Genomic DNA, 26,849 nt, shown 5'->3' with positions numbered 1-26,849 from the left:
ATGCTTGCGTAGCAAGCACTTCAACTGAGCCATGTCTCCAGTCCCTATCCTTAGTAAATACCTGTTGACTCAAGCAGCAGGCCACACTGTTTACTGGGTAGAAATTCATAAAACAAAGAATATAACAAGAAAACATTACTCAGTTTTGGGCTGCCCATGCATTTCCAACTGATCAGCAATGCCAAGTCTCCATGCTAGAGAAAAAAATAACTAAAATTATCTATAAAGAAATAATAATAGTCGGAGGTCAGCGTGGTCTACATACGTATTGAGTTCAAGGCCAGCCAGAACTACTCAGTGAGACCATGTCTAGGATGGAAAGGAAAGCGAAGGGAAAAGGAAGGGGAGGAAACAGGAAAGGGGAAGGAAAGGAAGGCAGGCAGGCACATATAGTAAAATTCTACCTTCACGGAGTTTCACAAATCATCAAACCAGATCTATGTCTAGCCTGCTATTCATTTCCCCAACACTAACTCTAAAGTGTCAAAAGGTACTTCCTAATCTACATTTAAAGCTGACAAGATGAAACAAAAAGTCCTGAAGGAAAACCTCTTTCCCTTACCGTTCACTTCCTGGTGTGGTGATCCTATAGAAGCGATGCCTTAAGTGGTGTTTATCTCCATGATAACAAACAGTGCACAGATCATAATTGGTGCACTCTGCACATTTCCATCGAATGCCAATGATTGGTTGTTGGCGGCAGGTGTCACACATAGTTCCATCATGCTTGATGCCTATGGAAACAACCACATGCTTAAGTAACTCTCAACACTTATTTGTGCACTGCTGTGTTGGGGAAAACACAACAGCATATTATAGGTTATTTTAACAAAGGGCAGGAAAAAACAAGACATCTAATTTTGAGGTGACATATCTAAAATACTTTGATCAATATAAATCATAACTAAACATGTTTCCTACTCTTATTTTATTAGTAAAATACAAACCAATAGTGTTACAGGATACTTGATTATTGTACATAGAAAACCTAATTGTTAGCAAAATATAAAAGATTAAATACATATTGCATTTGTCAGATATTGCAGTCAGGTGTGTCCCGAAGAGATACACCATTTGGGTGAGCCTCTGAAAGGCTCCATAGGCAGTGCTAAAAAATGGAAAGATCCTACCTAGTTTAAGACAAATTGCTTGGGAGAAGTGTGGACACAATGCAAGCTGGCTGGCTGGCTAGACCAGCCTATATCACTTGAGCTCTGGATTCACTTCAGAGACTCTGACCCAACAAATGGAAAACACACCAATGTCAATATGGGGCCTCCATATCCACACGTATATGCCTACATACCTGCAAACATGCGTAATATAAACATGGACACATTTGTGAAGAAAATAACCCCTCAGGATTTTTGAGAGAACTGCAACATACTATTCATGTAAATAGTCCAAAAGAAATGAACTTTTACTTAAGTACTTAGCAGTAAGTGTTTCCCCCATAAACATTAAAGTTTAGAAAATTGTTAGCTACAGGTGGATATGGTGGCATACACTATAATCCTAGCACTTAGGAAATGGAGGAAAGGGATAAGGAATCCAATGCCAACCTGAATCCTGAGTAACTCATCAGCAACTTCCAACCACCCTGAGCTACATGAGGAGACAGCCAGATAACTCAGCAACTAAGAATGCTTGCCACCAAGCTTGACAACCAGAGTCCCATCTTTAAGACCCATATAATGCACTCACTGATAAGTGGATATTAGCCCAAAAGCTCGAATCACCCAAGATACAATCCACAGACCACATGAAGCTCAAGAAGAAGGATGACCAAAGTGCGGATGCTTCAGTCCTTCTTAAAAGGGGGAACAAAAATATTCATAGGAGGGGATATGGAGGCAAAGTTTGGAGCAGAGATTGAAGGAACAGCCATTCAGAGTCTGCCCAACATGTGGCCCATATATACACAGCCACCAAAACTAGACAATATTGATGAAGCCAAGAAGTGCATGCAGACAGGAGCCTGATATAGCTGTCTCCTGAGAGGCTCAGTCAGAGCACGGCAAATACAGAAGTGAATGCTAGCAGCAAACCATTGAACTGAGAATAGGGTCCTAGGTCGGAGGAGTTAGAGAAAGGATTGAAGGAGCTGAAGGGGCTTGCAACCCCGTAAGAACAACAATACCAACCAACCAGAGCTCTCAGGGACTAAACTACTACCCAAAGACTATACATGAACTAACTCATGGCTCCAGCTGCATACGTAGCAGAGGATGGCCTTGTTGGGTACCAATGGGAGGAGAAGCCCTTGGTCCTGCCAAGGCTGGAACCCCAGTGTAGGGGAATGTGGGGAGGGGGGGTGGATGGGGAAGTGAACACCCTTATAGATGAGAGGAAGGGGAAGGGGATGGGGGCATATGGACAGAAAACTGGTTAATAGAATAACATTTGAAATGTAAATAAAAATATCCAATTAAAAAAAGAGAGACAACAAAAAAAGGGAACTAACCATTATAGGTGCTAGGACAGAAGATAAAATACTGAGTTTATCTATACAAATCTTCACGAATAACTTTATTATGGTTTTTAACTCTCAATGAACCTGTGGAGATGTTACAGGTGATGAATGTTTAGCCAGATAATTACTTCTAATACATATGCATGTAAACATTCACTGCTATGAACTTCTTATTCAATTCACGGTTTGAATGTGTGTAAACGTGTGAACTTTTTACCATGTGATCATGTATTCTGAAAGATGTGTAAGTGCTGAGGACTAAGAAAAGAGACAGAACTGGGCCATGGAGAACTTTCTGGACAGAATATTTCTAAGAACAGAAGAATTTTCCTTTATCTCTCTTTTTCATTCTTTCTGGTTTTTTCCCTTTTTTTTTCTTAGCTTTCATAGAAAACTTTTTACAACTTAGTAATAAAAGCTAAAATCACTTTCAAAGTGTCCCTTTTTCTTCCTGTGACTTCTACTAACAGGCTGAAAAGCTAGAGCAGAGCAGTTCCTGCTGAAATAGAACAAAGGCCACATTACTTAATCCCCCGCTGTTAGGCCACAGGTGTCAATCCCTAAGCCAGCAGCTTTTTCCCCTCTGAAAGAGCAAGAAAGTTTTTAAAGGACTTTTTAGAGTTATCATCAGCATTTCCGTATAGTTAAAGAGCTAGAGCATCTCTCAGTTTTTAAAAGTCGCACCAGAGTCCTACTCTGTGCCCAGTCTCAACCCTCTCCAGGCTGGGAGGCTCCCAACAATGGTCAGTTTTGATTTTTCATAAACAAGGTTTAAATGAACATCCTGATAAATAAAGGACAGGATTACAAAACAAACAGACGACCCATATAATGAAAAGCAAAACACAATTCCCACAAGTTCTTTTCCGACCTTCACATACTCTCTATGGCACATGTGAACCTATACCACAAACTAAATATTAAAAAACAAAACAAAACGGAAAGATTAGCAACTGGTGCTAAGAGTGGGCTCAGAGGTGGAGAAGAACAGAGTGTGTTTCAGAGAAGTTAGCTCTGATTCCCAGCACCTATGTCAGGCAGCTCCCAGCCATCTGTGACTCCATCTCCAGGGGACCCATCATGCTTTCCTGGACTCTGTGGTGCATCTGCACACACATGAACACACAATTAAAAATGCTTTAAAAAATATTAGCAATCAAATTTCCCTATTAAGTGAAAAATACTTGTTACCAACTTATAACCTCCCTCAGACTGCTCACATAAGAATGAAACAGACACTAAAAGAAACTACTACAAATTATTGAAAGTACCTTTAAGGCAGAGGGGGCCAGTCCTCCTTTATTACCTTGCAACACTACTATCATTGTTCAATACATTGAAACCACAATTTAAGTGGTTTGTGACTTATGACACCAGGGTCACCACTTTACAAGACATCCTAGCAGGTGAACTCACTGTTGACTTAGTCATGCTTACCTTTGTGTTATTTAGAAAGTTGTTATTATTCAAGTATTTGCATATAAGATATTTATACACATTTCAAAATTAAAGGCAAGCAGAGAAGAAGGTGGGACTTAGATGAACTAAGATCAGTCATGCTAAAGATTCCCAGTGGGTAACATGGAGATCTCTTATTCTGTATTTTGTCTAACTTAGGAAGCTTTCCATAATTAAAGAAAAGGAAGTCTTTTTTACTCTGAAAATTTTAGTCTTCTTTGGAGAAGGCACAATGTTCTTTAGTGGTGAGGCAGTATGCACTAAAACTCTAGGAATGTGCTGTGCATGCAAGAACTACAGGACAAAAATAGTATTATTATTAAGTTCTAAAAGAACTAGTAACTACTGCTTGCTACTCCCTAATAAGAAAGAAACTGTAATATTTATTTTCTATATCCAGATAACCAGATTTCAAACATGAAACTGAATTCCAGTACAAGCTTGTAACTGTGCTTGTAGAGCTGGGGGGAAGATGGAAGGTGGAAGAAGAAAACACGTACTAACAGTGAACAGAAGTGGCTACTGGACAATCCAAGAGTGTGACATTCCTTTGTCAAATATGTGTTATGAATAACCCCTCCCTCAGTATCCTACTTCACAAATGTTTGACCCAAAGGAAAAAGAAGACAGTGGACATCAATGTCTACTAACTTTCAGAATTATTTTTTAACACATGTGTATGTGTATATATGTGTGTGTGCATGCACAGACAGGACAGAAGAAAAGTTCAGTGTCATCCACTTCCTTTGAGACAGTGTTTCTCACTGGCCTAGAACTCACCAATTAGGCTAGACTGACGAGCCAGTAAGCCTCAGGGTTACTCCTGGGATTACAAGCACTCTGCCTGCCATTTCAACATGGCTTCCAGATAGAATTCAGCACTCAAGCCTTACTGACTGTGGTGGTTTGAATGAGCCTACAGGCTCATAGGGAATAGCATTATTTGAAAGGTTCTGGACATGTGGGCCTGTTGGAAGAAAAGTGTCATTAGTCACAATGGCTCACTCTCTCTGCTGCCAGCTGATCCAGATACAGACAGAACTCTCAGCTCCTTCTCCAGCACCACATCTGTCTGGATGCTGCCATGCTTCCCACCATGACAAAAATGCACTGAACCTCTGAACTGTAAGCCAGTACGAATTAAATGTTGTCCTTTGTAAAAGTGCCATGCTGTCATGTGTCTCTATAGCAAGAGAAACCCTAAGGCACTGACTGAGGTAATGCCTCTCCTCTGTATTTTACCCTCCTAGTGGAAGCAGGAAGGGGTTCAAATATCACTCTTTCTATAATGCCAAAAGGAGACCTTATCTCAGAGAAAAGGAAAAGAAGAAGAGGAGGAAGAAAAGGAAGAAGAGGAAGAGAAGGGAGGGAGGGAGGAAGGGAGGGAATATGAATATGGAGGGGAAGAAAGGGGAGAGGGAAATGGAAATCAACCAAAACCAGTAATAATTTTCTGGTTAGGGCTGAGGCTATACCAAGTAGCAGAGCATATAAGATCTAGGTAGTCAACTGTCAGCATCAAAACAAATCAGGAGTAAGAGAAGAGCGCCACAGGAATGACAGACTCATAAGACTCTCAAAGAAAGGAAAACATCACAGAAGGGCAAGCAGGAGAGACTTCATACTTCAGCAGGACCATAAACAGAATCAGAACTTGATGATAAATTGCAGAGTTAGACTGGGAACTAACAAGTTCAGCCATGACTTCTGACCTGTATATTTGTAGTGTTACATTAAATGATAAAAACACAAGACCCTAATTCTGTAATGTATTAGTTACACAGAATAGTCTAGACTATGTGAGATCTGAACTATACTAGTATCACCTAAAAACTGAGAAAACACTTCCGTTCAAATGGAGGCTAAAGCAATACAAAGGTAAACATACTACTTAAGGCCCTTAATATGTATTCATTAAATGTGCTAGGTCTTCTACATGAACTTAGTGATCAAAATTACATATCCTACTAGTCAAATCCTACAGTCTTTAAACATAAGTGGTAGAATTTTTAAAGTCCAGTTCTTTAAAGGATATCTGATACTTAAAATCCCTAATTCCTCAGAGAATACTGGAATCATTTATGTGTGAATTAAGCCCACTTTACCACGTACTTCATCTTCTCAGTAGCCCCTATTGCTACTGCATCTCAAGACTTTCCCCAAAGTCTGCTCTGGTGATGCAGATCTTTCTAGTGCCTTTCAGCTGCCCTCACTGTAGAACAGCCAGAGATAACAGCTTTCCAGGCTATTAGACAGCCCACCCACCCCTTCCCAGCAGCTAATCACAACACATGTATACTGTGGCAAATCATCAGCCACAGATCCCAAAGAAATCATACTCCCATCTAAGTGGGTGTAAACTCAAATTTAAAGTCACAGGAGCACAGCTACACAACTTAAATCCATCAGTATACACAGTATCTCAATGCTGCAGTCACTGAGTTTACAACAAAGGGTCGAATGGCACTGTCATCTACTCCTTCCATGAGGACCACACAGCAAAGGCTTTTCCTTTATCACGGAATGATTCAGGGGGAGAAAAGTGCACAAATAATCCTCAACCCATACAAAATATTTGTAATCATCCCTTAGATTAGGAAGAATACATTATACTATACTATATACTATACTATATTTTAAGTCACCATATAGTCAAGGGCATCTGATGTTAATTTATAACAATTCTGTAATTACTTCTGTTGTCATTATTATCAAAAGTTTACAAAGTGAAAACATATTCACTCACAAGTTTTATTAGTAAATTCTCAAGTTCATCAATGGATAAATAATGGTCATAATTCTGTGGTACAGGACAATAAAAATGATAATTCAGTTTTCCTAAAATAGAAAATTTTCAAGAACTGCCAAAAATCACAGCATATGATTTTAAAAAAAATAATGGTTTAGAAGTGCTTGCACCGCCTGAGGACATCACTAAGTTTAATCTATGGGCCTCACTTAGTGGAAAGAGAGAACCACCCCCATAAGTTGTCCTTTGGCTGCCACACACACACACACACACACACACACACACACACACACACACACACTTTACAAAAGAAAGAAAAACACATATTGTAATACTTCGATCAGTGCACTGTTATAAATAGACACCATACTAGTTACATTACTACGGAGCTGCAGCAGAGTGTTTTTTAAAGAAGGTAATGCGACAACCTGCACTTCAAAAAAATGGCCACATTTGTCCAGATCCCATCCTACCTGCTCTTATAACCGACACTGACATTCCACTATGGACACTGTGTCACTTGTAATGTGAGATCACGAAAGCCTATGCAGAGGTCAGCTGCCCCTCCCTGACACGCCATGCTGGTTGCTCTCACTCACAGAGGAGTGCCGGAACTGAGCCTGAAGCTCAACCTTGGCTGCAGTGCATGGTGGAAAAAGCTTTAGAGAAATACCTAAGGATCCTGAACTGCAACCAGATGCCCAGCTAAAGCTTCAAACCATGAACACAAGACATTTCTTGTGCCACCTCCTAGTTTCTGACCTACTGGAGCCAGCACATAAATCACTCTGCATATGGTTTCAGAATAATCTTGTTAGGTAATCATGGCAACTGTAACAAAGAAAGTTAAAAATATTTTGTATCTATTATAGTTCTCCTACAATACAACGTATCAAGAAAAAAAGAGTTAATAGAGACAGTGCCCCACAAGTAAGAGCCAGTCAGGCACTGGGCGACTCTGTGTCTCGTGGAGGAAAATCAACTAAACATGGGCAAAGGAGATCCTAAGAAGCCGACAGGCAAAATGTCCTCATATACATTCTTTGTGCAAACCTACCCGGAGGAGCACAAGAAAAAGCACCTGGATGCTTCCGTCAACTTCTCAGAGTTCTCCAAGAAGTTCTCGGAGAGGTGGAAGACCATGTCTGCTGAAGAAAAGGGGGAAATTTGAAGATATGGCAAAGGCTGAAAAGGCTAGTTATAAAACAGAAATGAAAACCTACATCACTCCAAAGGGAAGACCAAAAAGAAGTTCAAGGACCCCAATGCACCCAAGAGGCCTCCTTCAGCCTTCTTCTTGTTCTGTTCTTAGTACCACCCAAAAATCAAAGGCAAGCATCCTGGCTTATCCATAGGTGATGTTAAAAAGAAACTAGGAGCTAGCTGGTGCCCGACCTCGCTGATCCCGTCCCATAGCTCCATGCTCCCAAACCCCGAGGGAGAGAGAGGTCATCACCCAGATGTGTGGACAATCCTGAGACTACAGGGCAGAAGAGAAGTGGCAGTCTCTTCTGCCCACCTTTGACCACATCCCTGACCCAAGAGGAAACTGTATAGGGCCTCTGGGAGCAGGAAGATAGGGGCAATCAAGCTGCAGGAACCCTGCGGTCCAGACTGCACCTGGATCTGAACAGACCCAGTCAAACAGCTCCCTGCACCCAAATCACTTGGGAGGGAGAGCAAGACCTTCAGAGGGACAGACACACCTAGGAAAACAGAGGATACTACTCTCTGCCCATATTTCTGACTCTAGAGGAAAACACCTAGCGGCATCAGGGCTCCCTTGCGCACAGGGACCCAGAAGTAGAGGCAGGCCCTTCTGGTTGCTGCCCTCAAGAGAGCTACAACCTGAGGAGTGACTTCAGGCCCAAGACCAGAGGTAAGACCAACTTTTCTGCTCCAAGTGACCTGCCTGGTGGACTCAGGACACACGCCTACAGGAAGAGCTGAAAGCAAATGGACAGGAAGGCCTACACGCCTGACAGCAGAACACTCTGTCCCCATAACTGGCTGAAAGAGAACAGGAAAACAGGTCTACAGCACTCCTGACACACAAGTCTATAGGACGGTAAAGCCACTGTCAGAAATAGCAGAACAAGGTCACACCTGAGACAACGGGATGGCAAGAGGCAAGCGCAGGAACCCAAGTAACAGAAACCAAGAATACATGGCATCATCAGAGCCCAATTCTCCCATCAAAGCAAACACTGAATATCCAAACACATCAGAGAAGCTTGATATAGATTTTAAATCACATTTCATCATGATGATGGAGGACTTTAAGAAAGACGTAGAAAAACGCAAGAAAACACAAGCAAACAAGTAGAAGCCCTTAGAGAAGAAACACAAAAATTCCTGAAAGAATTACAGGAAAACACAATCAAACAGGTGAAGGAATTGAAAATGGAAATAGAAACAATAAAAAAAGCACAAAGGGAGACAACCCTGGATACAGAAAAACCAAAGGAAGAGGTAAGGAGCCGTAGATACAAGCATCACCAACAAAAGAGATAGAAGAGAGCATCTCAGAAGTAGAAGATTCCATAGAAATCATCGACTCAACTGTCAAAGATAAAGTAAAACGGAAAAAGCTACTGGCCCAAAATCCAGGACACAAAGAGAAGATCAAACCTAAGGATAATAGGTATAGAAGAGAGTGAAGACTCCCAGCTCAAAGGACCAGTAAATATCTTCAACAAAATCATAGAAGAAAACTTCCCTAACCTAAAGAAAGAGATGCCCATAAACATACAAGAAGCCTACAGAACTCCAAATAGATTGGACCAGAAAAAAAACTCCTCCTGCAACATAATAGTCAAAACACCAAATACACAAAACAAAGAAAGAACACTAAAAGCAGTAAGGGAAAATGGTCAACTAACATATGAAGGCAGACCTATGAGAATTACACCAGACTTCTCACCAGAAACTATGAAAGCCAGAAGATCCTGGACAGATGTCATACAGACCCTAAGAGAACACAAATGCCAGCCCAGGTTACTGTATCTAACAAAACTCTCAATTAACATAGATGGAGAAACCAAGATATTCCATGAGAAAATCAAATTTACACAATATCTTTCTACAAATCCAGCCCTACGAAGGATAATAAATGGTAAAGCCCAATTTAAGGAGGCAAGCTACACCCTAGAAAAAAGCAAGAAACTAATCGTTTTGCAACAAAACAAAGAGAAGAAAAGCACACAAACATAATCCCACCTCCAAATACGAAGATAACAGGAAGCAACAATCACTATTCCTTACTATCTCTCAATAACAATGGACTCAATTCCCCAATAAAAAGAAACGGATTACCCAACTGGATAGGTAATGAGGACCCAGCATTTTGCTGCCTACAGGAAACACACCTCAGAGACAAAGACAGACACTACCTCAGAGTAAAGGGATGGAAAACAACTTTCCAAGAAAATGGTCTGAAGAAGCAAGCTGGAGTAGCCATTCTAATATTGGATAAAATCGATTTTCAATCAAAAGTCATCAAAAAAGATAAGGAAGGACACTTGATATTCATCAAAGGAAAAAAATCCACCAAGATGAACTCTCTATCCTAAATATCTATGCTCCAAAGACAGGGGCATGAACATATATAAAGGAAGCCTTACTAAAGCTTGTCAAAGCACACATTGACATCACACAATAATAGTAGGAGATTTCAATGCCCCACTCTCATCAATGAACAGATCATGGAAACAGAAATTAAACAGAGACGTAGACAGACTAAGAGAAGTCATGAACCAAATGGACTTAACAGATATTTATAGAACATTCTATCCTAAAACAAAAGGATATACCTTCTTCTCACCACCTCATGGTACTTTCTCCAAAACTGACCATTTAATCAGGCACAAAACAGGCCTCAACAGGTACAGAAACATAGAAATAATCCCATGTGTGCTATCGGACCACCATTGGCTAAAGATGCTCTTCAATAACAATAAGGGAAGAAAGCCCACATATACATGGAAGTTGAACAATGCTCTACTCAATGATAACTTGGTCAAGGAAGAAATAAAGAAATAAATTAAAGACTTCTTAGAATTTAATGAAAATGAAAGTACAACATACCCAAACTTATGGGACACAATGAAAGCTGTGCTAAGAGGAAAACTCATACCTCTGAGTGCCTGCAGAAAGAAACAGGAAAGAGCATATGTCAGCAGCTTGACAGCACACCTAAAAGCTCTAGAACAAAAAGAAGCAAATACACCCAGGACGAGTAGAAAGCAGGAAATAATCAAACTCAGAGTTGAAATCAACCAAGTAGAAACAAAAAGGACCATAGAAAGAATCAACAGAACCAAAAGCTGGTTCTTTGAGAAAATCAACAAGATAGATAAACCCTTAGCCAGACTAACCAGAGACAGAGAGTGTGTCCAAATTAACAAAATCAGAAATGAAAAGGGAGACATAACTACAGATTCAGAGGAAATTCAAAAAATCATCAGATCCTACTACAAAAGCCTATATTCGACAAAACCTGGAAATCTGGAGGAAATGGACAATTTCGTACACAGATGCCAGGTACCAAAGGTAAATCAAGAACAGATAAACCATTTAAACAACCCCGTAACTCCTAAAAAAAAATAGAAGCAGTCATTAAAGGTCTCCCAACCAAAAAGAGCCCAGGTCTGGACGGGTTTAGTGCAGAATTCTATCAGACCTTCATAGAAGACCTCATACCAATATTATCCAAACTATTCCACAAAATTGAAACAGATGGATCACTACCAAATTCCTTCTATGAAGCCACAATTACTCTTATACCTAAACCACACAAAGACTGAACAAAGAAAGAGAACTTCAGACCAATTTCCCTTATGAATATCAACGCAAAAATACTCAATAAAATTCTTGCAAACCGAATCCAAGAGCACATCAAAACAATCGACCATCATGATCAAGTAGGCTTCATCCCAGGTATGCAAGGATGGTTTAATACCTGGAAAACCATCAACGTAACCCACTATATAAACAAACTGAAGATAAAAACCACATGATCATTTCATTAGATGATGAGAAAGCATTTGACAAAATTCAACACCCCTTCATGATAAAAGTCCTGGAACGAATAGAAATTCAAGGCCCATACCTAAATATAGTAAAAGCCATATACAGCAAACCAGTAGCTAACATTAAACTAAATGGAGAGAAACTTGAAGCAATCCCACTAAAATCAGGGACTAGACAAGGCTGCCCACTCTCTCCCTACTTATTCAATATAGTTCTCAAAGTCCTAGCCAGAGCAATCAGACAACAAAAGGAGATCAAAGGGATACAGATTGGAAAAGAAGAAGTCAAAATATCACTATTAGCAGATGATATGATAGTATATTTAAGTGATCCCAAAAGTTCCACCAGAGAACTACTAAACCTGATAAACACCTTCAGCAAAGTGGCTAGATATAAAATTAACTCAAATAAATCAGTAGCCTTCCTCTACACAAAAGAGAAACAAGCTGAAAACGAAATTAGGAAAATGACACCATTCATAATAGTCCCAAATAACCAAGGAAGTGAAAGATCTGTATGATAAGAATTTCAACCCTCTGAAGAAAGAAATTGAAGATCTTGAAAGATGGAAAGATCTCCCATGCTCACGGATTGGCAGGATTAATATAGTAAAAATGGCCATTTTACCAAAAGCGATCTACAGATTCAGTGCAATCCCGATCAAAATTCCAATCCAATTCTTCAGAGAGTTAGACAGAACAATTTGCAAATTCATCTGGAATAACAAAAAACCCAGGATAGCTAAAACTATCCTCAACAATAAAAGGACTTCAGGGGGAATCACTATCCCTGAACTCAAGCAGTGTTACAGAGCAATAGTGATAAAAACTGCATGGTATTGGTACAGAGACAGGCAGATAGACCAGTGGAATAGAATTGAAGACCCAGAAACGAACCCACATACCTATGTTCACTTGATTTTTGACAAAGGAGCCAAAACCATCCAATAGAAAAAAGATAGCATTTTCAGCAAATTGTGCTGGTTCAACTGGAGGTCAGCATGTAGAAGAATGCAGATCGATCCATGCTTATCACCCTGTACAAAGCTTAAGTCCAAGTGGATCAAAGACCTCTACATCAAACCAGATACACTCAAACTAATAGAAGAAAAAGTGGGGAAGAATCTCGAACACATGGGCACTGGAGAAAATTTCCTGAACAGAACACCAATTCTAAGATCAAGAATTGACAAATAGGGGGTTGGGGATTTAGCTCAGTGGTAAAGCGCTTGCCTAGGAAGCGCAAGGCCCTGGGTTCAGTCCCCAGCTCCGAAAAAAAGAACCAAAAAAAAAAAAAAAAAAAAAAAAAAGAATTGACAAATAGGATCTCATAAAACTACAAAGCTTCTGTAAGGCAAAGGACACTGTCATTAGGACAAAACAGCAACCAACAGATTGGGAAAAGATCTTTACCAATCCTACAACTGATTGAGGGCTTATATCCAAAATATACAAAGAACTCAAGAAGTTAGACTGCAGGGAGACAAATAATCCTATTAAAAAATGGGGTTCAGAGCTAAACAAAGAATTCACAGCTGAGGAATGGCTGAGAAACACCTAAAGAAATGTTCAACATCTTTAGTCATAAGAGAAATGCAAATCAAAACAACCCTGAGATTCCACCTCACACCAGTGAGAATGGCTAAGATCAAAAACTCAGGTGACAGCAGATGCTGGTGAGGATGTGGAGAAAGAGGAAGACTCCTCCATTGTTGGTGGGATTGCAGACTGGTACAACCATTCTGGAAATCAGTCTGGAGGTTCCTCAGAAAATTGGACATTGCACTACCTGAGGACCCAGCTATACCTCTCTTGGGCATATACCCAAAAGATGCTCCAACAAATAACAAAGACACATGCTCCACTATGTTCATAGCAGCCTTATTTTTAATAGCCAGAAGCTGGAAAGAACCCAGATGCCCTTCAACAGAGGAATGGATACAGAAAATATGGTACATCTACACAATGGAATATTACTCAGCTATCAAAAACAATGACTTTATGAAATTCATAGGCAAATGGATGGAACTGGAAAATATCATCCTGAGTGAGGTAACCTAATCACAGAAAAACACAAATGGTATGCCTCATTGATAAGTGGATATTAGCCCAAATGCTCAAATTACCCTAGATGCATAGAACACATGAAACTCAAGAAGGATGACCAAAATGCGAATGCTTCACTCCTTCTTTAAAAGGGGAACAAGAATACCCTTGGGAGGGATTAGGGAGGCAAAGTTTTGAACAGAGGCTGAAGGAACGCCCATTCAGAGCCTGCCCCATATGTGGCCCATACATATACAGCCACCAAACTAGATAAGATGGATGAAGCAAAGAAGTGCAGGTTGACAGGGACCAGATGTAGATCTTTCCTGAGAGACACAGCCAGAATATGGCAAATACATAAGCGAATGCTAGCAGCAAACCACTGAACTGAGAACGGGACCCCCGTTGAAGGAATCAGAGAAAGAGCTTGAAAGGGCTCGAGACCCCATATGAACAACAATGCCAACCAACCAGAGCTTCCAGGGACTAAGCCACTACCCAAAGACTATACATAGACTGACCCTGGGCTCCAACCTCATAGGTAGCAATGAATAACCTAGTAAGGGCACCAGTGGAAGGGGAAGCCCTTGGTCCTGCCAAGGTCGGACCCCCAAGGAACAGGTTTCTTGGGAGGAGGGCCGTAATGGGGAGTTTTGGGAGGGGAACACCCATATAGAAGGGGAGGAGGAGGGATTAGGGGGATGTTGGCCTGGAAACCAGGAAAGGGATTAACATTTGAAATTTAAATAAGAAATACCCAATTTAATAAAGATGAAAAAAAAAAGAAATACCCAATTTAATAAAGATGGGAAAAAAAAGAAAAGAAACTAGGAAAAACTAGCAGAGATGTGGAACAACACTGTCACGTATGACAAGCCACCAAGCTGAAGGAGAAGTAGAGGGATATTGCTGCCTACAGAGCTAAAGGAAAATCTGATGCAGCAAAAAAGGGGTGTAGTCAAGGCTGAAACAGCAAGAAAAAGAAAGAAGAGGAAAACGATGGGCATGAGGAAGAGGATGAGGAAGAGGAGGAAGAGGAAGAAGATGAATAAGTTGTTTCTAGCGCAGTTTTTTTTTCTTGTCTATAAAGCATTTAACCCCTCTGTACACAACTCACTTCCTTTTAAAGAAAAAATTGAAATGTGAGGCTGTGTAAGATTTGTTTTTAAACTGTCTAGTGTTTTTTTGTATAGTTAACACACTCCCCAATGTGTCTGTAGATGGCCCTGTCCTGGTAGTGTTTTTAATAGCCACTAACCTTGCCTGGTACAGTCTGGAGGTTGTAAACTGGCATGGAAATTAAAACAGGTTCTTGCTGGTGCACAGCACAAATTAGTTATATATGGGGACAGTAGTTTGGGTTTTTGGGGTTTTTTTGTTTTTTTTTTTTTATTCTCTTTTGGTTTTATTTTTTGGTGTTTTTTTCATCTTCAGTGGTCTCTGATGCAGCTTATAGGAAGATAACTCTTGTTCAGTTCACTGAATACCACTCTGTGATTGCAAAAAAAAAAAAAAAAAAGTGGCCGTTTTGTTGATATTCTGACTACTTCTAAGTAAATACAATTTTTTATTTAAAAAAATATAAAGAGTTAAATATGATTTAAAAGGGGCAAAAGAAAATCATGAAAGTAATAGTAAAGATTAGTAGAGAGCACTTGCCCTTGACACTCCACAGGGTTGGATTCCCAGCAGCACAGGAACAAGAAAAATGAACAAAATGTAACTGGCAGGGGTTGGGGATTTAGCTCAGTGGTAGAGCACTTGCCTAGCAAGTGCAAGGCCCTGGGGGTTCCGTCCCAGCTCCGGGGAGGGGGGGGGTAACTGGCAAATGTTACAATTTTAAGGAGTACTTTTAAAGCATGAAACAAATCACAGAAGCCACATGTGGACTGAACACACACACACATTTGTGCACATGTATGTAAATTGGCTTCTCCGCTTTTTCTATTGATGCTGAGAATCCAAACTCAGGTTCTCCTGTTTACATAGCAAAACACTTGACTCCCTGAGCCATCTCCCCAGTCCACACCTTCCATTATTTACATTTCTAAATTGCTTTAAACTTTTATTAGAAGCAAACTGCTGCTTATTTTCTAATTTGAGGGTAAAGAAAAACAATGAAGAGCAATTTTATTTCTGAAACTGGCATAGTTCAAAAGTAATATTCCAAAGTTGGGTGTGATACATACATCATAATCCCAGTACTCACCAGGCAGAGGTAGGAAGATTGCCGCAAGTTATGGACCAGCCAAGGCTACACTGTGAGACTCTTGTCTCAGAAGATCAAAAATAAAAATCAAAAGTAAAAATACTATTCCAGGCTTATCCAATGCTAATGAGAAAAAAAATACCCTGATATAACCTTCACTGAGGACATTTTCAAAATGTTTCAAATCATTTATATCTTTTAAAGACACGGATATATTCAATTATTGTATAAAGACAAAAACTTAACAGATGTAGAAAATATGGAACCACATGTATACAAACTATATTAACCCACAAAGAACATTTTATTCTGTTTTAAAACTCATAAAATGGGGGGGGGGGGTAGGCGGATGTTGACCTGGAAACCGGGAAAGGGAATAACATTTGAAATGTAAATAAGAAATACCTAATTTAATAAAGATGGGAAAAAACTCATAAAATGTTGCCATGGTAAAATATTTTACCTAGTTTGCAAATACCTACAATGAAACATTTTATTTTTAAAATTACATAATATACCCCCATAGGCAAACTAGAAAGAAAATTACCAAAACCTGTTAAGGAACTGCCCTTTGCAGCTTTCCAGAGAATCTACACTAAGTATGTGTTAATGTTAAGAGCACCTGGAAAACCAGGTCAGGTAAATGAAACTGTGAGATGTTGGGTATCTCAAAATCTAAACTTCCCAACTAATTACATTAGTAAGTGGGCACACAAGCTGCTGCTATTTTCAAGCCTTACATTGAGTTATGTCATACTTAAATGAAGACACTGCCATTCTCCCAGTACATTATCCATATCATATGCAGCAATCTGTCTCATTGTAGGAAAGCTGGCCAAAAATATCAGCATGCTGATACCAATAACAGCAGACATCCACAAAATGGCTGTTTCTGAACAGACAGAGTAGACCTCCAGGTAGTCTGCTATACCAAGAGTAAACTGCACTGACCCAGTCAATACCCACTACAGCTACTGTGCAGCTGCTGAAGCAGCTGAGCAAAGAGGATAACTCAACAGAAAAGCAGTTTGCAACTACTATCATAACTATATATATTTCATCCCTAAGTTAATTTTCTACAAAGTACAGAAATAACATTCATGAGCTCATAAACTGCATACAGATTTTCTTTAAAGGAATTCATTTAAACACAATGACAACTGACATTGAAAAAGAAAAGAAGTAACCTTCTACAATTTACAATTCATGGTATGAAACAATACTTTAGGAAAACCACCAGTGCACACAAAAGCACATCTAAATCCTTTCTTGGTTCCCTCAGTTCAAGTGCCAACAAAGCCACTGAACAGCTGTGAAACAGACTAGCACTGAGAATTTAAAAAAACAGAGTAAACAAAGCTGGGCACTGAGGGACTATAATGAGAACACAACGGACTTTAAAACAAAACCTGATGGCTAAATAAAACCTAAAGCAGAAGAAAGGGCACCAAACAAGGCCAATGCTTCACTTGATCTTTTAGGATGCTAAGATCCCCCAATTCATTCTCATCTAAAGAATGTTAGCTCCAGCAGAGTTATTTCTTGAGGTTTTCATTTCAAAACACCCCACCCACCCACCCCACCCCACCCCACCCCACCTCACCCCACCCCACCCCACCTCACCCCACCTCCGTAATTCCCTAGCTAAACCCATTAGTGCTTTTTCTCCTTGCTGCTGCATTTTGTGGCATTACCCTGCGGAGTCAATGCTCTCTCCCCCCATGCTTTATGAAGACACCTGCCACCATTAAACCAACGGCCTGAGAAAAGCTTTGACTCATTCTACTAAAATTCAAATGACCATCTGTTCTCAGTTCAAAGTATCTCTCCTAAGTTCAACTACAAAGAATTTATATAGCTAACCATTTTTCTTGGAAATATTTAAACACGGTAAATAATAATAAAAAATAAAAAATAAGCTCTTAAGAAAACCATTAAAAAAATAACTCAAACTCACAAATTATTAAGATAAAACATTAAACCTATAAAGAGAAGACAACAAACTTGAAGTTTCCCTACAGCAGTTCAATACATAAAGCACACTCAAAGTGAGATAAGAATATCTAAATTGGCACGGTAGTAGTCATATTAGTAGTAGTACTACTAGTAGTAGTAGTAATTGTAGTTGTATTGATTATCTACTTAGATATCTTAAAGATTATGTAACAAATTCTCAGACTTTTTTGATATAAAAAACAAACATCTGCAGTAAACTAGCATGGCACCTGTGGCCCATGAAATTTTCTCCAAATTCAGAGATTTCTAACATCAAAGGGACATAATGTCACATGCCTTTCATCCAAGCACTCAGGAGGCAGAGTGACTTTCAGAGCAGCCAGAGCTACTGAGAAAAGACCTGTCTCAAAACAACAAAAACAAAAAGATTTCTCACATCAAAAAAATAATTTAAAAGTCAATTCAAACATAATTACTGAGGCATAAGTGGTTGCCACCACTTAAAGAGTTCTATGCCTTATACACCGATTAAACTTTAACTCTTTCATTTGTTACAGAAAGGATTAGCCACCTAGAGTCTATGAAACTCCCGAAAAGAAACTATCCTCAGAGAATGGTTGACTAGAATTTCGAGAGATCGCAATGTTGCAGGGCCAAAGGCTAATTATATTCCTTGCCCACTTCTGTGTCAAAACTAAAGTCTTGTGACTAGTAGACACAAACCTTCTGGGGTCCTGGAACTGACACCACTGCTTCTACAACCTAAAAGCCAGAGAAAAACTCCATCCTACCACGATTGCTTCTCTGATGCACCCACCAATGTATTTTAAACCTGCCTTAACTAGGACTTTCTTGTTTTGTAAAAACTATGAAATTTCATGAAACTGCTTCCATGTTGGAATCTGAAGTTTACAGCAACCTAAATCTGTGTTCAGGCCATAATCACTAAAAATAGCTGCAGAGTAAACTATTTCACATTCTCTTTAAGATGAAAGCTCTTGGGCATTGTGTACTCAAGTCCAAACTATTTTAAAATCTTACCAAGGGCAAAGGTTTTATTACCTACCAACTGTCTGGTATATTCTTTAGTTCTTATTCTTGAGAAATGCTGAATTAACTAAAATGCCAGTTGTTATTAATAAAAGCCACTATTTTACCAAACTTGGTGCCCTACATACATTTTACTCAACTTTCCCAACAATCCTAAAAATATGTATTATTATCCCATTTTATTGATGAACAAATTAAGACGCAGAGAAGTGACTTGCCTAGAGTGACACCCTGAAGTCCAAATCCAGTCAGGACTGATTACAACAAGGCTCACCCTTGACAAGCAGTATTCTGGAAGCCTCCCCTTGCCCACTAGGGCAATCTAGGGTATATTCCCACTGACCTGGTAGGTTCAAGATATAAGTCATTAAATTGCAATAGTAAAAATAAATTCCAAGAGAAATAATTTTTAATATTTAAAAGATTGTAAAATCTGTTTCAATAGTATAGACACACACCATTTACTTCCCAGCTAACTAGTGTTTCACATTAAGGAACTGTCTGGAAACATTTCAACCAAATCTGCAACCTAATCTTATCTTCTCTGCTGTATAAATTATTCCTGTTTTATTCTTTTTTCAAACACACCCAACAAATTATAACTATGCTACACAAAGAAAAAAGAAAAAATGTCGAATTAGCATGTAATCAGAAACTAGTAATTGTTATTTTTAGCATTTGTCATATAGAAGTAAAAAAAATTAATAAAGATGTGAAATTAAGAATTGTATCCAGTTTAAAGTGTCACACATCTGTAATCCCAACACTGGGGAAGCAGAGGCAAGGGGGCTGTTGCAAAGTCAAAGTCAGCCCAGTTTACATTTCAAGCTCCAAAGCTGGAGAGGGGAATACATTAAAATAACTGTGCTGAAAAGCCAAAATTCATTATTTGATTTTTAGAAACCAAACACTTGTGCGTACGCCCTGACCTATTCCAATTTTATTATGTACATAAAAATATTAGAGCTTTCAGCCAAGGAGGTGAAGACTGACAAATTAGATTTGAATCTCCACATTTGTGACCTGTCTGTCAGCCCACTCAATTCATTTCATATGGCCTAGTTTGTGATCAACAAAATGAAGCCTACATTCTTAGGAGGATTAAGAAAAAGACCTTTACCAGGCTGTAGCTTGGTTAATGTTAACACATCCGCCTAGTCAACCAGAGTCACTTATTAAAAACGGAAACAGCTTTTGCATTTTCCATTGCTCCCTAGAGACTAGGAGAGAGAAGCCTAAGGCACCATAAAACAAAATACTAGAGCTCCCAACTCTAATCATTTTCTATCACTAGTCCTGAAAAGTTCCCAGAGATCTAATGATTTCTCCTAAGTACAAAAAAAGAAAAAAAGTTTCCACTCCACTTGTTTTTAAAAAACAAAATCACCATCAAGTTAGCCCTCAGATGCTGATGAAACAGCTCAAAGAGTAAACTAAGTGTGCTTACTGCCAAGTCTGATGGCTTGAATTCAATACCCAGGACCCAAGGGGCAAAAGGAAAGAACCAACTTCTCCTAGTTGCCCTCTTAAGTCTACTTGAGTGCTATGACACATACATAGGAACATACATAAACATACACACAAAATAAATGAATGTAAAGAAAATTAAAAATAAACCTAGCTCTGGAATATCCCACGTGTGTTCTGATAATATAAATTAATTCTGAACAAAGTTAAGTACAAAGGTAAAGACACTATAAAATGAGGATGAGGAGGAAGAGGAAGAGAAGGGACATCTGGACTTTGCTATTTGCAGTTATTTATGACATTATCTCCTCACTTATTTAAATCCCACCTTATGTGGTTATATCCCAGAAGTTTACTTACACACTAAACTAGAACTGGGTTCTGCAGAGAACTAGAACTCATTTCCCTGGGTGGTGGGGAGAGGGGAGTTTTAAAGGTAATACAAGAATATGACTATTTCACAAAACCTGTTTATTCCAAAATTACAACCTATAGAGTACGATGGTAAAAATGCTGCTGTGTTCCTAGTTCCTCTAAAGACACAATTCAATCAGTGTAACCATGGAACAAGACAGCAGTGTGGGGACACACTTAAGAACACGGGTAGAAGCAGCAAACCCCTGAACTGAGAACAGGACCCCTGCTGAAGGAATCAGAGAAAGGACTGGAAGAGCTTGAAGGGGCTCGAGACCCCATATGAACAACAATGCCAAGCAACCAGAGCTTCCAGGGACTAAGCCACTACCCAAAGACTATACATGGACTGACCCTGGGCTCCAACTACATAGGTAGCAATGAATATCCTAGTAAGAGCACCAGTGGAAGGCGAAGCCCTTGGTCCTGCCAAGACTGAACCCCCAGTGAAAGTGATTGTTGGGGGGAGGGTGGTAATGGGGGGAGGATGGGGAAGGGAACACCCATAGACAAGGGGAGGGGGAGGGGTTAGGGGGATGTTGGCCCGGAAACCGGGAAGGGGAATAACACTCGAAATGTAAATAAGAAATACTCAAGTTAATAAAGATGGGGAAAAAAAGAACATGGGTAAAGACATGGTCTAAAACAGCAGTTCTCAATGTGGGTAAAGACCCCTCTGGGGGTTAAACGACCCCTTCACAGGGGTCACATATCAGATATCCTGCACATCAGATATTTACATTACAATTCATAACAGTAGAAAATTACAGTTTTGACGTAGGAATGAAAATAATTTTATGGTTGAGGTCACCACAACATGAGGAACTGTATTAAAAGGCTGTAGCATTAGAAAAGTTGAGAACCACTGCTCTAGGAGGACAAAGAACTGTCCCCAAAGGCACCTATAGTGCACAGTTCCTGCTTTTCAGTTTCAAAGTGAGAAGCATGACCCAGGTCAATCCTGCGAAATCCAGGGTAAGATGCCCACACTCTTTCCACCTTCAGAATGAGTTTTATAAGGAGAGTGAGCTTTACAACCATAGGAAGGTGCTCAATTGATTGACCTTTAAATGAGGAGAGCAAGCAGGAGAGATGTTATTAGCATCATGATGGGGCCTTGAATCTGAAGAGAGACTTCCCTGCACAACCCAGAGAGGCACTTTGTTAGGAGAGGTGCCTCAAGAAGTCTGAGAGCATTGTGGAGAGGACTTGAGAGGACAGACAAACCAGTTTCTTATGTGTAATTCCAAACTCCAAACACTTTTTAAAAACATAGCGGCAAACTCACTCATGGAAAACCCATGACCTAAGCTAACAAGAGGTTAAACAGACTAGGTAATAGCTGTTCCTCTGGGGATATAGATATTCTTCACTACAGGATTGTATTGAGGTGTTACAGAATGCTCCTGTGAACCTCAAGGTGTTAAACGTTATGAGGCAAACAGACCATAAAACTTGTTCTACAATCCAAAAGGGAGTAAATGAATCCCATCAATGGTAGAAGTCCAATAAAACTTTTAAGCTGCACATGTAGCATGTGCCTATAACCCCAGCAATCAGGAAACTGATCAGCAAAATCAAAAGTTCATGGAAGACTGAACTCCATGAGGAGAGCTTGTCTCAAAACAAAACAACTCTCACTTTATATTTACTTCTTCTGACACTCCCCCAATCCAAGAGTAAAATAAGTTTTATTAATTATAAATTAGTCAGCTAACTCAGTCAGTCACAGTTGTCCCTGAGAGCATGAGGACTTCCCAAGGGCCCTGCCAGTGCACCTCTGGCACATGCTCTCACTTCTGGGTACCCTACTTAAGCAAATTTCCAAAATAATTGAGATAAATGACCAAAGAGCCAAAACTAAAGAGGAGTTCCATTTCTCATTTACAAAATAGACAGTATTCTAAAACTGCACACCTTTTCTGCAAAGAAGGATAGTCATTACTGGGTCACCTAGATCTTCTTCAAGTACAACTATTTTAATCTAGCCCTCCTACGTACAGGGGAAGTCTGACAATAAATAAGAAAACACTGTCCCATCTTTAGAAAGCAGATGAAGCAATGTGAAACTGGTATTTAAGATGAGGGGAAGGACAAGCTTCACAGGTACTCAAACCAGTCTGGAGCTGACTATGGAGGTCAGGTTGGCCCCAACCTCACAGTCCTCCCATGTCATCAGATGCATGCCTCCACAACTGTCCATATATAGTTTGTAGTGCTGAAATGAACTATATCTGTATTCTAAATTAATTTTACTTTATTTTAGATTCAGGAGATTTTTTTAATTGAGTTGTTTAAAATTCAAAAACAAATACTTCAAATATTTTGTAAGAAATGACCAATAACATAGCTCAGTCAGCAAGAACCTGAATTTGGTCTGACAGTGGTGGTGTACACTTTTAATCCCATCACTCAGGAGGCAGAGGCAATGGGAATCTCTTAGTTCAAGGCTAGCCTGGTCCACAGAGTGAATTCCAAGACAGCCAGGGCTACACAGAGAGAACCTAAAAAAGAAAGAAAATGGGAGTCTAGAAAAGGGGCTGTGGTAGATAACCTAAATTTGATCCCAGCACTCACATTAACAAAAACATTTAAGTAGTGCATATTTATAAGCCAAGAACTACAAGTGGAGACAAGCAGAGCCCATGGAGCCCTGGACAGCCAGCTAGCCTACTTCACAAGTTCCAAGGCCGTAGAGAAAGCCTGGCTTTTTTTTTTTTTTTTTTTTTAACTATGCCTGACGAGTCTGTGCTCTTTACCTACACTGAGTGCATAAGCATAAATATACACATGCACACACTAATTCCTCACTTAGTTGGTAAATAGGATAGAAACACAAAAAGTTTTCTTTAACTGCAGGTTACATCCACATCCCATAATGATCTTCATTGTTTCCCTCACCACACATAAAACTTAAGTATTAACAGGACAGTTTTCTTCATAAAACAGTAGAACATACTAATATTTGAGTAGATAAAACAATGTGACACTTTCAGCCAAAAAGAAGCAGGCTTCAAGAAAAGGTAGGGTGTGGTTTTAGTTTTCTTTCTGTCAGTTCTAGTTACTGTATCCACTACAATGTTTTCTTAGGACATTTTCACACACACACACACACACATACACACACACACATACACACACACACACACACACACACGCACGCACGCACGTGCATCACTGTACATTTGCTTACATCAGAGTAAGAGACAAAGATTTAGTTTCGCTCTTTTATGTGTGGGTATCCACATGGCTGTAGCTGTACACACTCATTTCTCTATTCTCCACTGGTCAGTGTGTCTGCTTCTGTGCTAGCACCATGCTAGGTTTGCTGCTATGCTCTGGTAAGTTTGAGATCGGGTGCTATGATAACCTTTGGCACTGTATTTTCTATTTAGGATTGTTCTATTATAGAAGGTTCTTCATGCTTTTATATGAGTTCTAGTATTTTTTTTTTCAATGAAGAATGCTTTTGGAATTTTGATGAAAATGTGTCTAATCTGTAGATTGGTTTTCATAGTAATTCTGCCAATATACAAGCACCAGTGAGGTTAACTCTGCCAGTCCTGCAGCACTGAGAAATCTTTCGATCCTCCAGTATAACTGAGATTTTGAATTAATTTATCTAGAACACAGATAAATGTGTATGCATGCACACACAAGGAAGTCAGTAAGGCATAGCAGCGGTATTTCATCAAGCTAGTCAATAATCACACTATGCACTATGCACTATGCACTATGCACTATGTACTATGCCTACAGTAGCATTTCTCATCTTCAAAGTGAATGCTAGAAGTTAGTAGAAGACAGTTTTGAAAGGAAAGGGTTTGAAGAAGTATCATTCAGGTTTATGAGTGGGCAGAATAAGGCAATAATATAAAGCAAGTTTTGAATCTGCAAGTATTCAAGCATTTATTCTTTCTTTTTAAAAGGGGAAAGAACTTTTCCAAAGAGGGGGTAAGGAGAGATATGAAATGTAAGACAATAAAACTTATAAGTACTAAAACTTCATTTTTGTTTATTTATGGAGATGGTGTGTTGCTATGTTGCCCCATTGATCTCCAATCCCAAGGCTAAAATAAGTAAAACTCTTGCCTCAATCTCCAAAAGTAGCTGGGAGTACAGGCACATGCCACTAGACCCAGCTAATTACCAGTAATAGAACGGTGAAGTTCGACACTTCTGTTGTTTGTTGAGGTTGTCTGTTTTGTTCTGTTGGTGCTAGAAGATAAAACCTGAACTTTCCACATGATAAGCACACAATCCACCACTAAGCTATAACCCATACTTTAAGTTTAATGTAATCTTATTTTTAAAGATTTATTTATTTTATGTATACATTGTCACTGTCTTCAGACACACCAGGCATCGGATCCCATTACAGATGGTTGTGAGCCACCATGTAGTTGCTGGGAATTGAACTCAGGACCTCTGGAAGAGCAGTCAGTGCTCTTAACCACTGAGCCATCTCTCCAGCCCAAGTTTAATGTAAATGATAGCTATCAAAAAAATATAAGATGAAAAATAAAAATTTCCAACTCTTCAGAAAAATGAAACACAAAAAGGAGTACAATAGCAGTGACCAATGTCTACCTGCTAACCTAGAAAGATGTCTAAGACAAAGTACAGAAAAAAGAAAGCTAGAGAGCCAGGTGCATATCCTTTGTTTACAGGGGAGAGCCAAGCAACAGTGTTTCTCTACAAGTACACAAGCTTAATGCATCAAAAATAATCACTTTGGGGCTGGAGAGATGGCTCAGTGGTTAAGAGCACTGACTGCTCTTCCAGAGGTCCTGAGTTCAAATCCCAGCAACCACATGGTGGCTCACAACCATCTGTAATGGGATCCGATGCCCTCTTCTGGTGTGTCTGAGGACAGCGACAGTGTACTCACATATATAAAATAAATAAATCTTTAAAAAAAATAATCACTTTATTTACTATAGTAAACACACTAAATTATTTGTAACTCAAACAGAAAACACATATGATAGCAGAAAAAGTATTTAACAGTAGAGTCAACATGGATTCACAAATCCAACTGACCATGAATTAGAAATATCAGGAAAGATTATGAGTGGGACCCCATGTCCACTTGCCTCTCTCAGTGCTAGGACATCATCTGGCTTGAACTTTGTCCAAGCTGCCATTCTCTCTGAGTTCATATGAGTATCAGTGCTGTTCTGCCTGGAAGACCCTGTTTCCTTGGAGGAATCTATCACCTCTAATCTTTCTGTCTCCTCTTCCACATTGACTCCTGAGCCTTAAAGAGAGCGGTTTGCGGATGTAGATCTTTCCTGAGAGACACAGCCAGAATACAGCAAATACAGAGGCGAATGCCTGCAGCAAACCACTGAACTGAGAATAGGACCCCATTGAAGGAATCAGAGAAAGAACTGGAAGAGCCCGAAGGGGCTCGAGACCCCTTATGAACAACAATGTCAAGCAACCAGAGCTTCCAGGGACTAAGCCACTACCTAAAGATTATACATGGACTGATCCTGGACTCTGACCTCATAGGAAGCAATGAATATTCTAGTAAGGGCACCAGTGGAAGGGGAAGCCCTGGGTCCTGCTAAGACTGAACCCCCAGTGAACTAGATTGTTTCGGGGAGGGCAGCAATGGGGGGAGGATGGGGAGGGGAACACCCATAAGGAAGGGGAGGGGGAGGGATTAGGGGGATGTTTGCTCGGAAACCGGGAAAGGGAATAACACTCGAAATGTAAATAAGAAATACTCAATAAAAAAAGAAAGAAAGAAAGAAAAAGGTACATTTTATCAAAATAAATTCATCTTATTCCTAACAAAAAAAAAAAGAGAGCAGTTTGACAAAGACATCCCATTTAGGAATGACTGAGTGCTCAAAAGTCTCTCACTCTCTGCATGCTGTCCAACAGGGGATTCTCTGTGTTAGTTTCTATTTACTACAAGAAGTTTCTCTGATGTGGACTGAGGCACTTATCAATGGGTACAGTAGTATGTTATCAGGAGTTAATCGC

General features: G+C 39.6%; 1 protein-coding gene across 2 annotated transcripts in view; it reads right to left on the bottom strand.

The window, feature by feature from the left end:
* The window catches only part of Mib1 (MIB E3 ubiquitin protein ligase 1), a 124,466-nt gene that overhangs the window by 89,460 nt on the left and 8,157 nt on the right, over positions 1–26,849 (bottom strand). For both annotated transcript variants that reach the window (NM_001107405.2, XM_039096931.2), the window contains exon 2: positions 563–734. In NM_001107405.2, the coding sequence (NP_001100875.1) occupies positions 563–734 (172 nt within the window). The remainder of the gene's footprint in view (positions 1–562; positions 735–26,849) is intronic.

The sequence above is a fragment of the Rattus norvegicus genome, chromosome 18, assembly GCF_036323735.1.
Source record: "Rattus norvegicus strain BN/NHsdMcwi chromosome 18, GRCr8, whole genome shotgun sequence".
In the NCBI taxonomy this organism is placed as follows: Eukaryota; Metazoa; Chordata; class Mammalia; order Rodentia; family Muridae; genus Rattus; species Rattus norvegicus.
The sequence above is the reverse complement of the archived record's forward strand: the minus strand, read 5'-3'. Positions and strand labels throughout refer to the sequence as shown.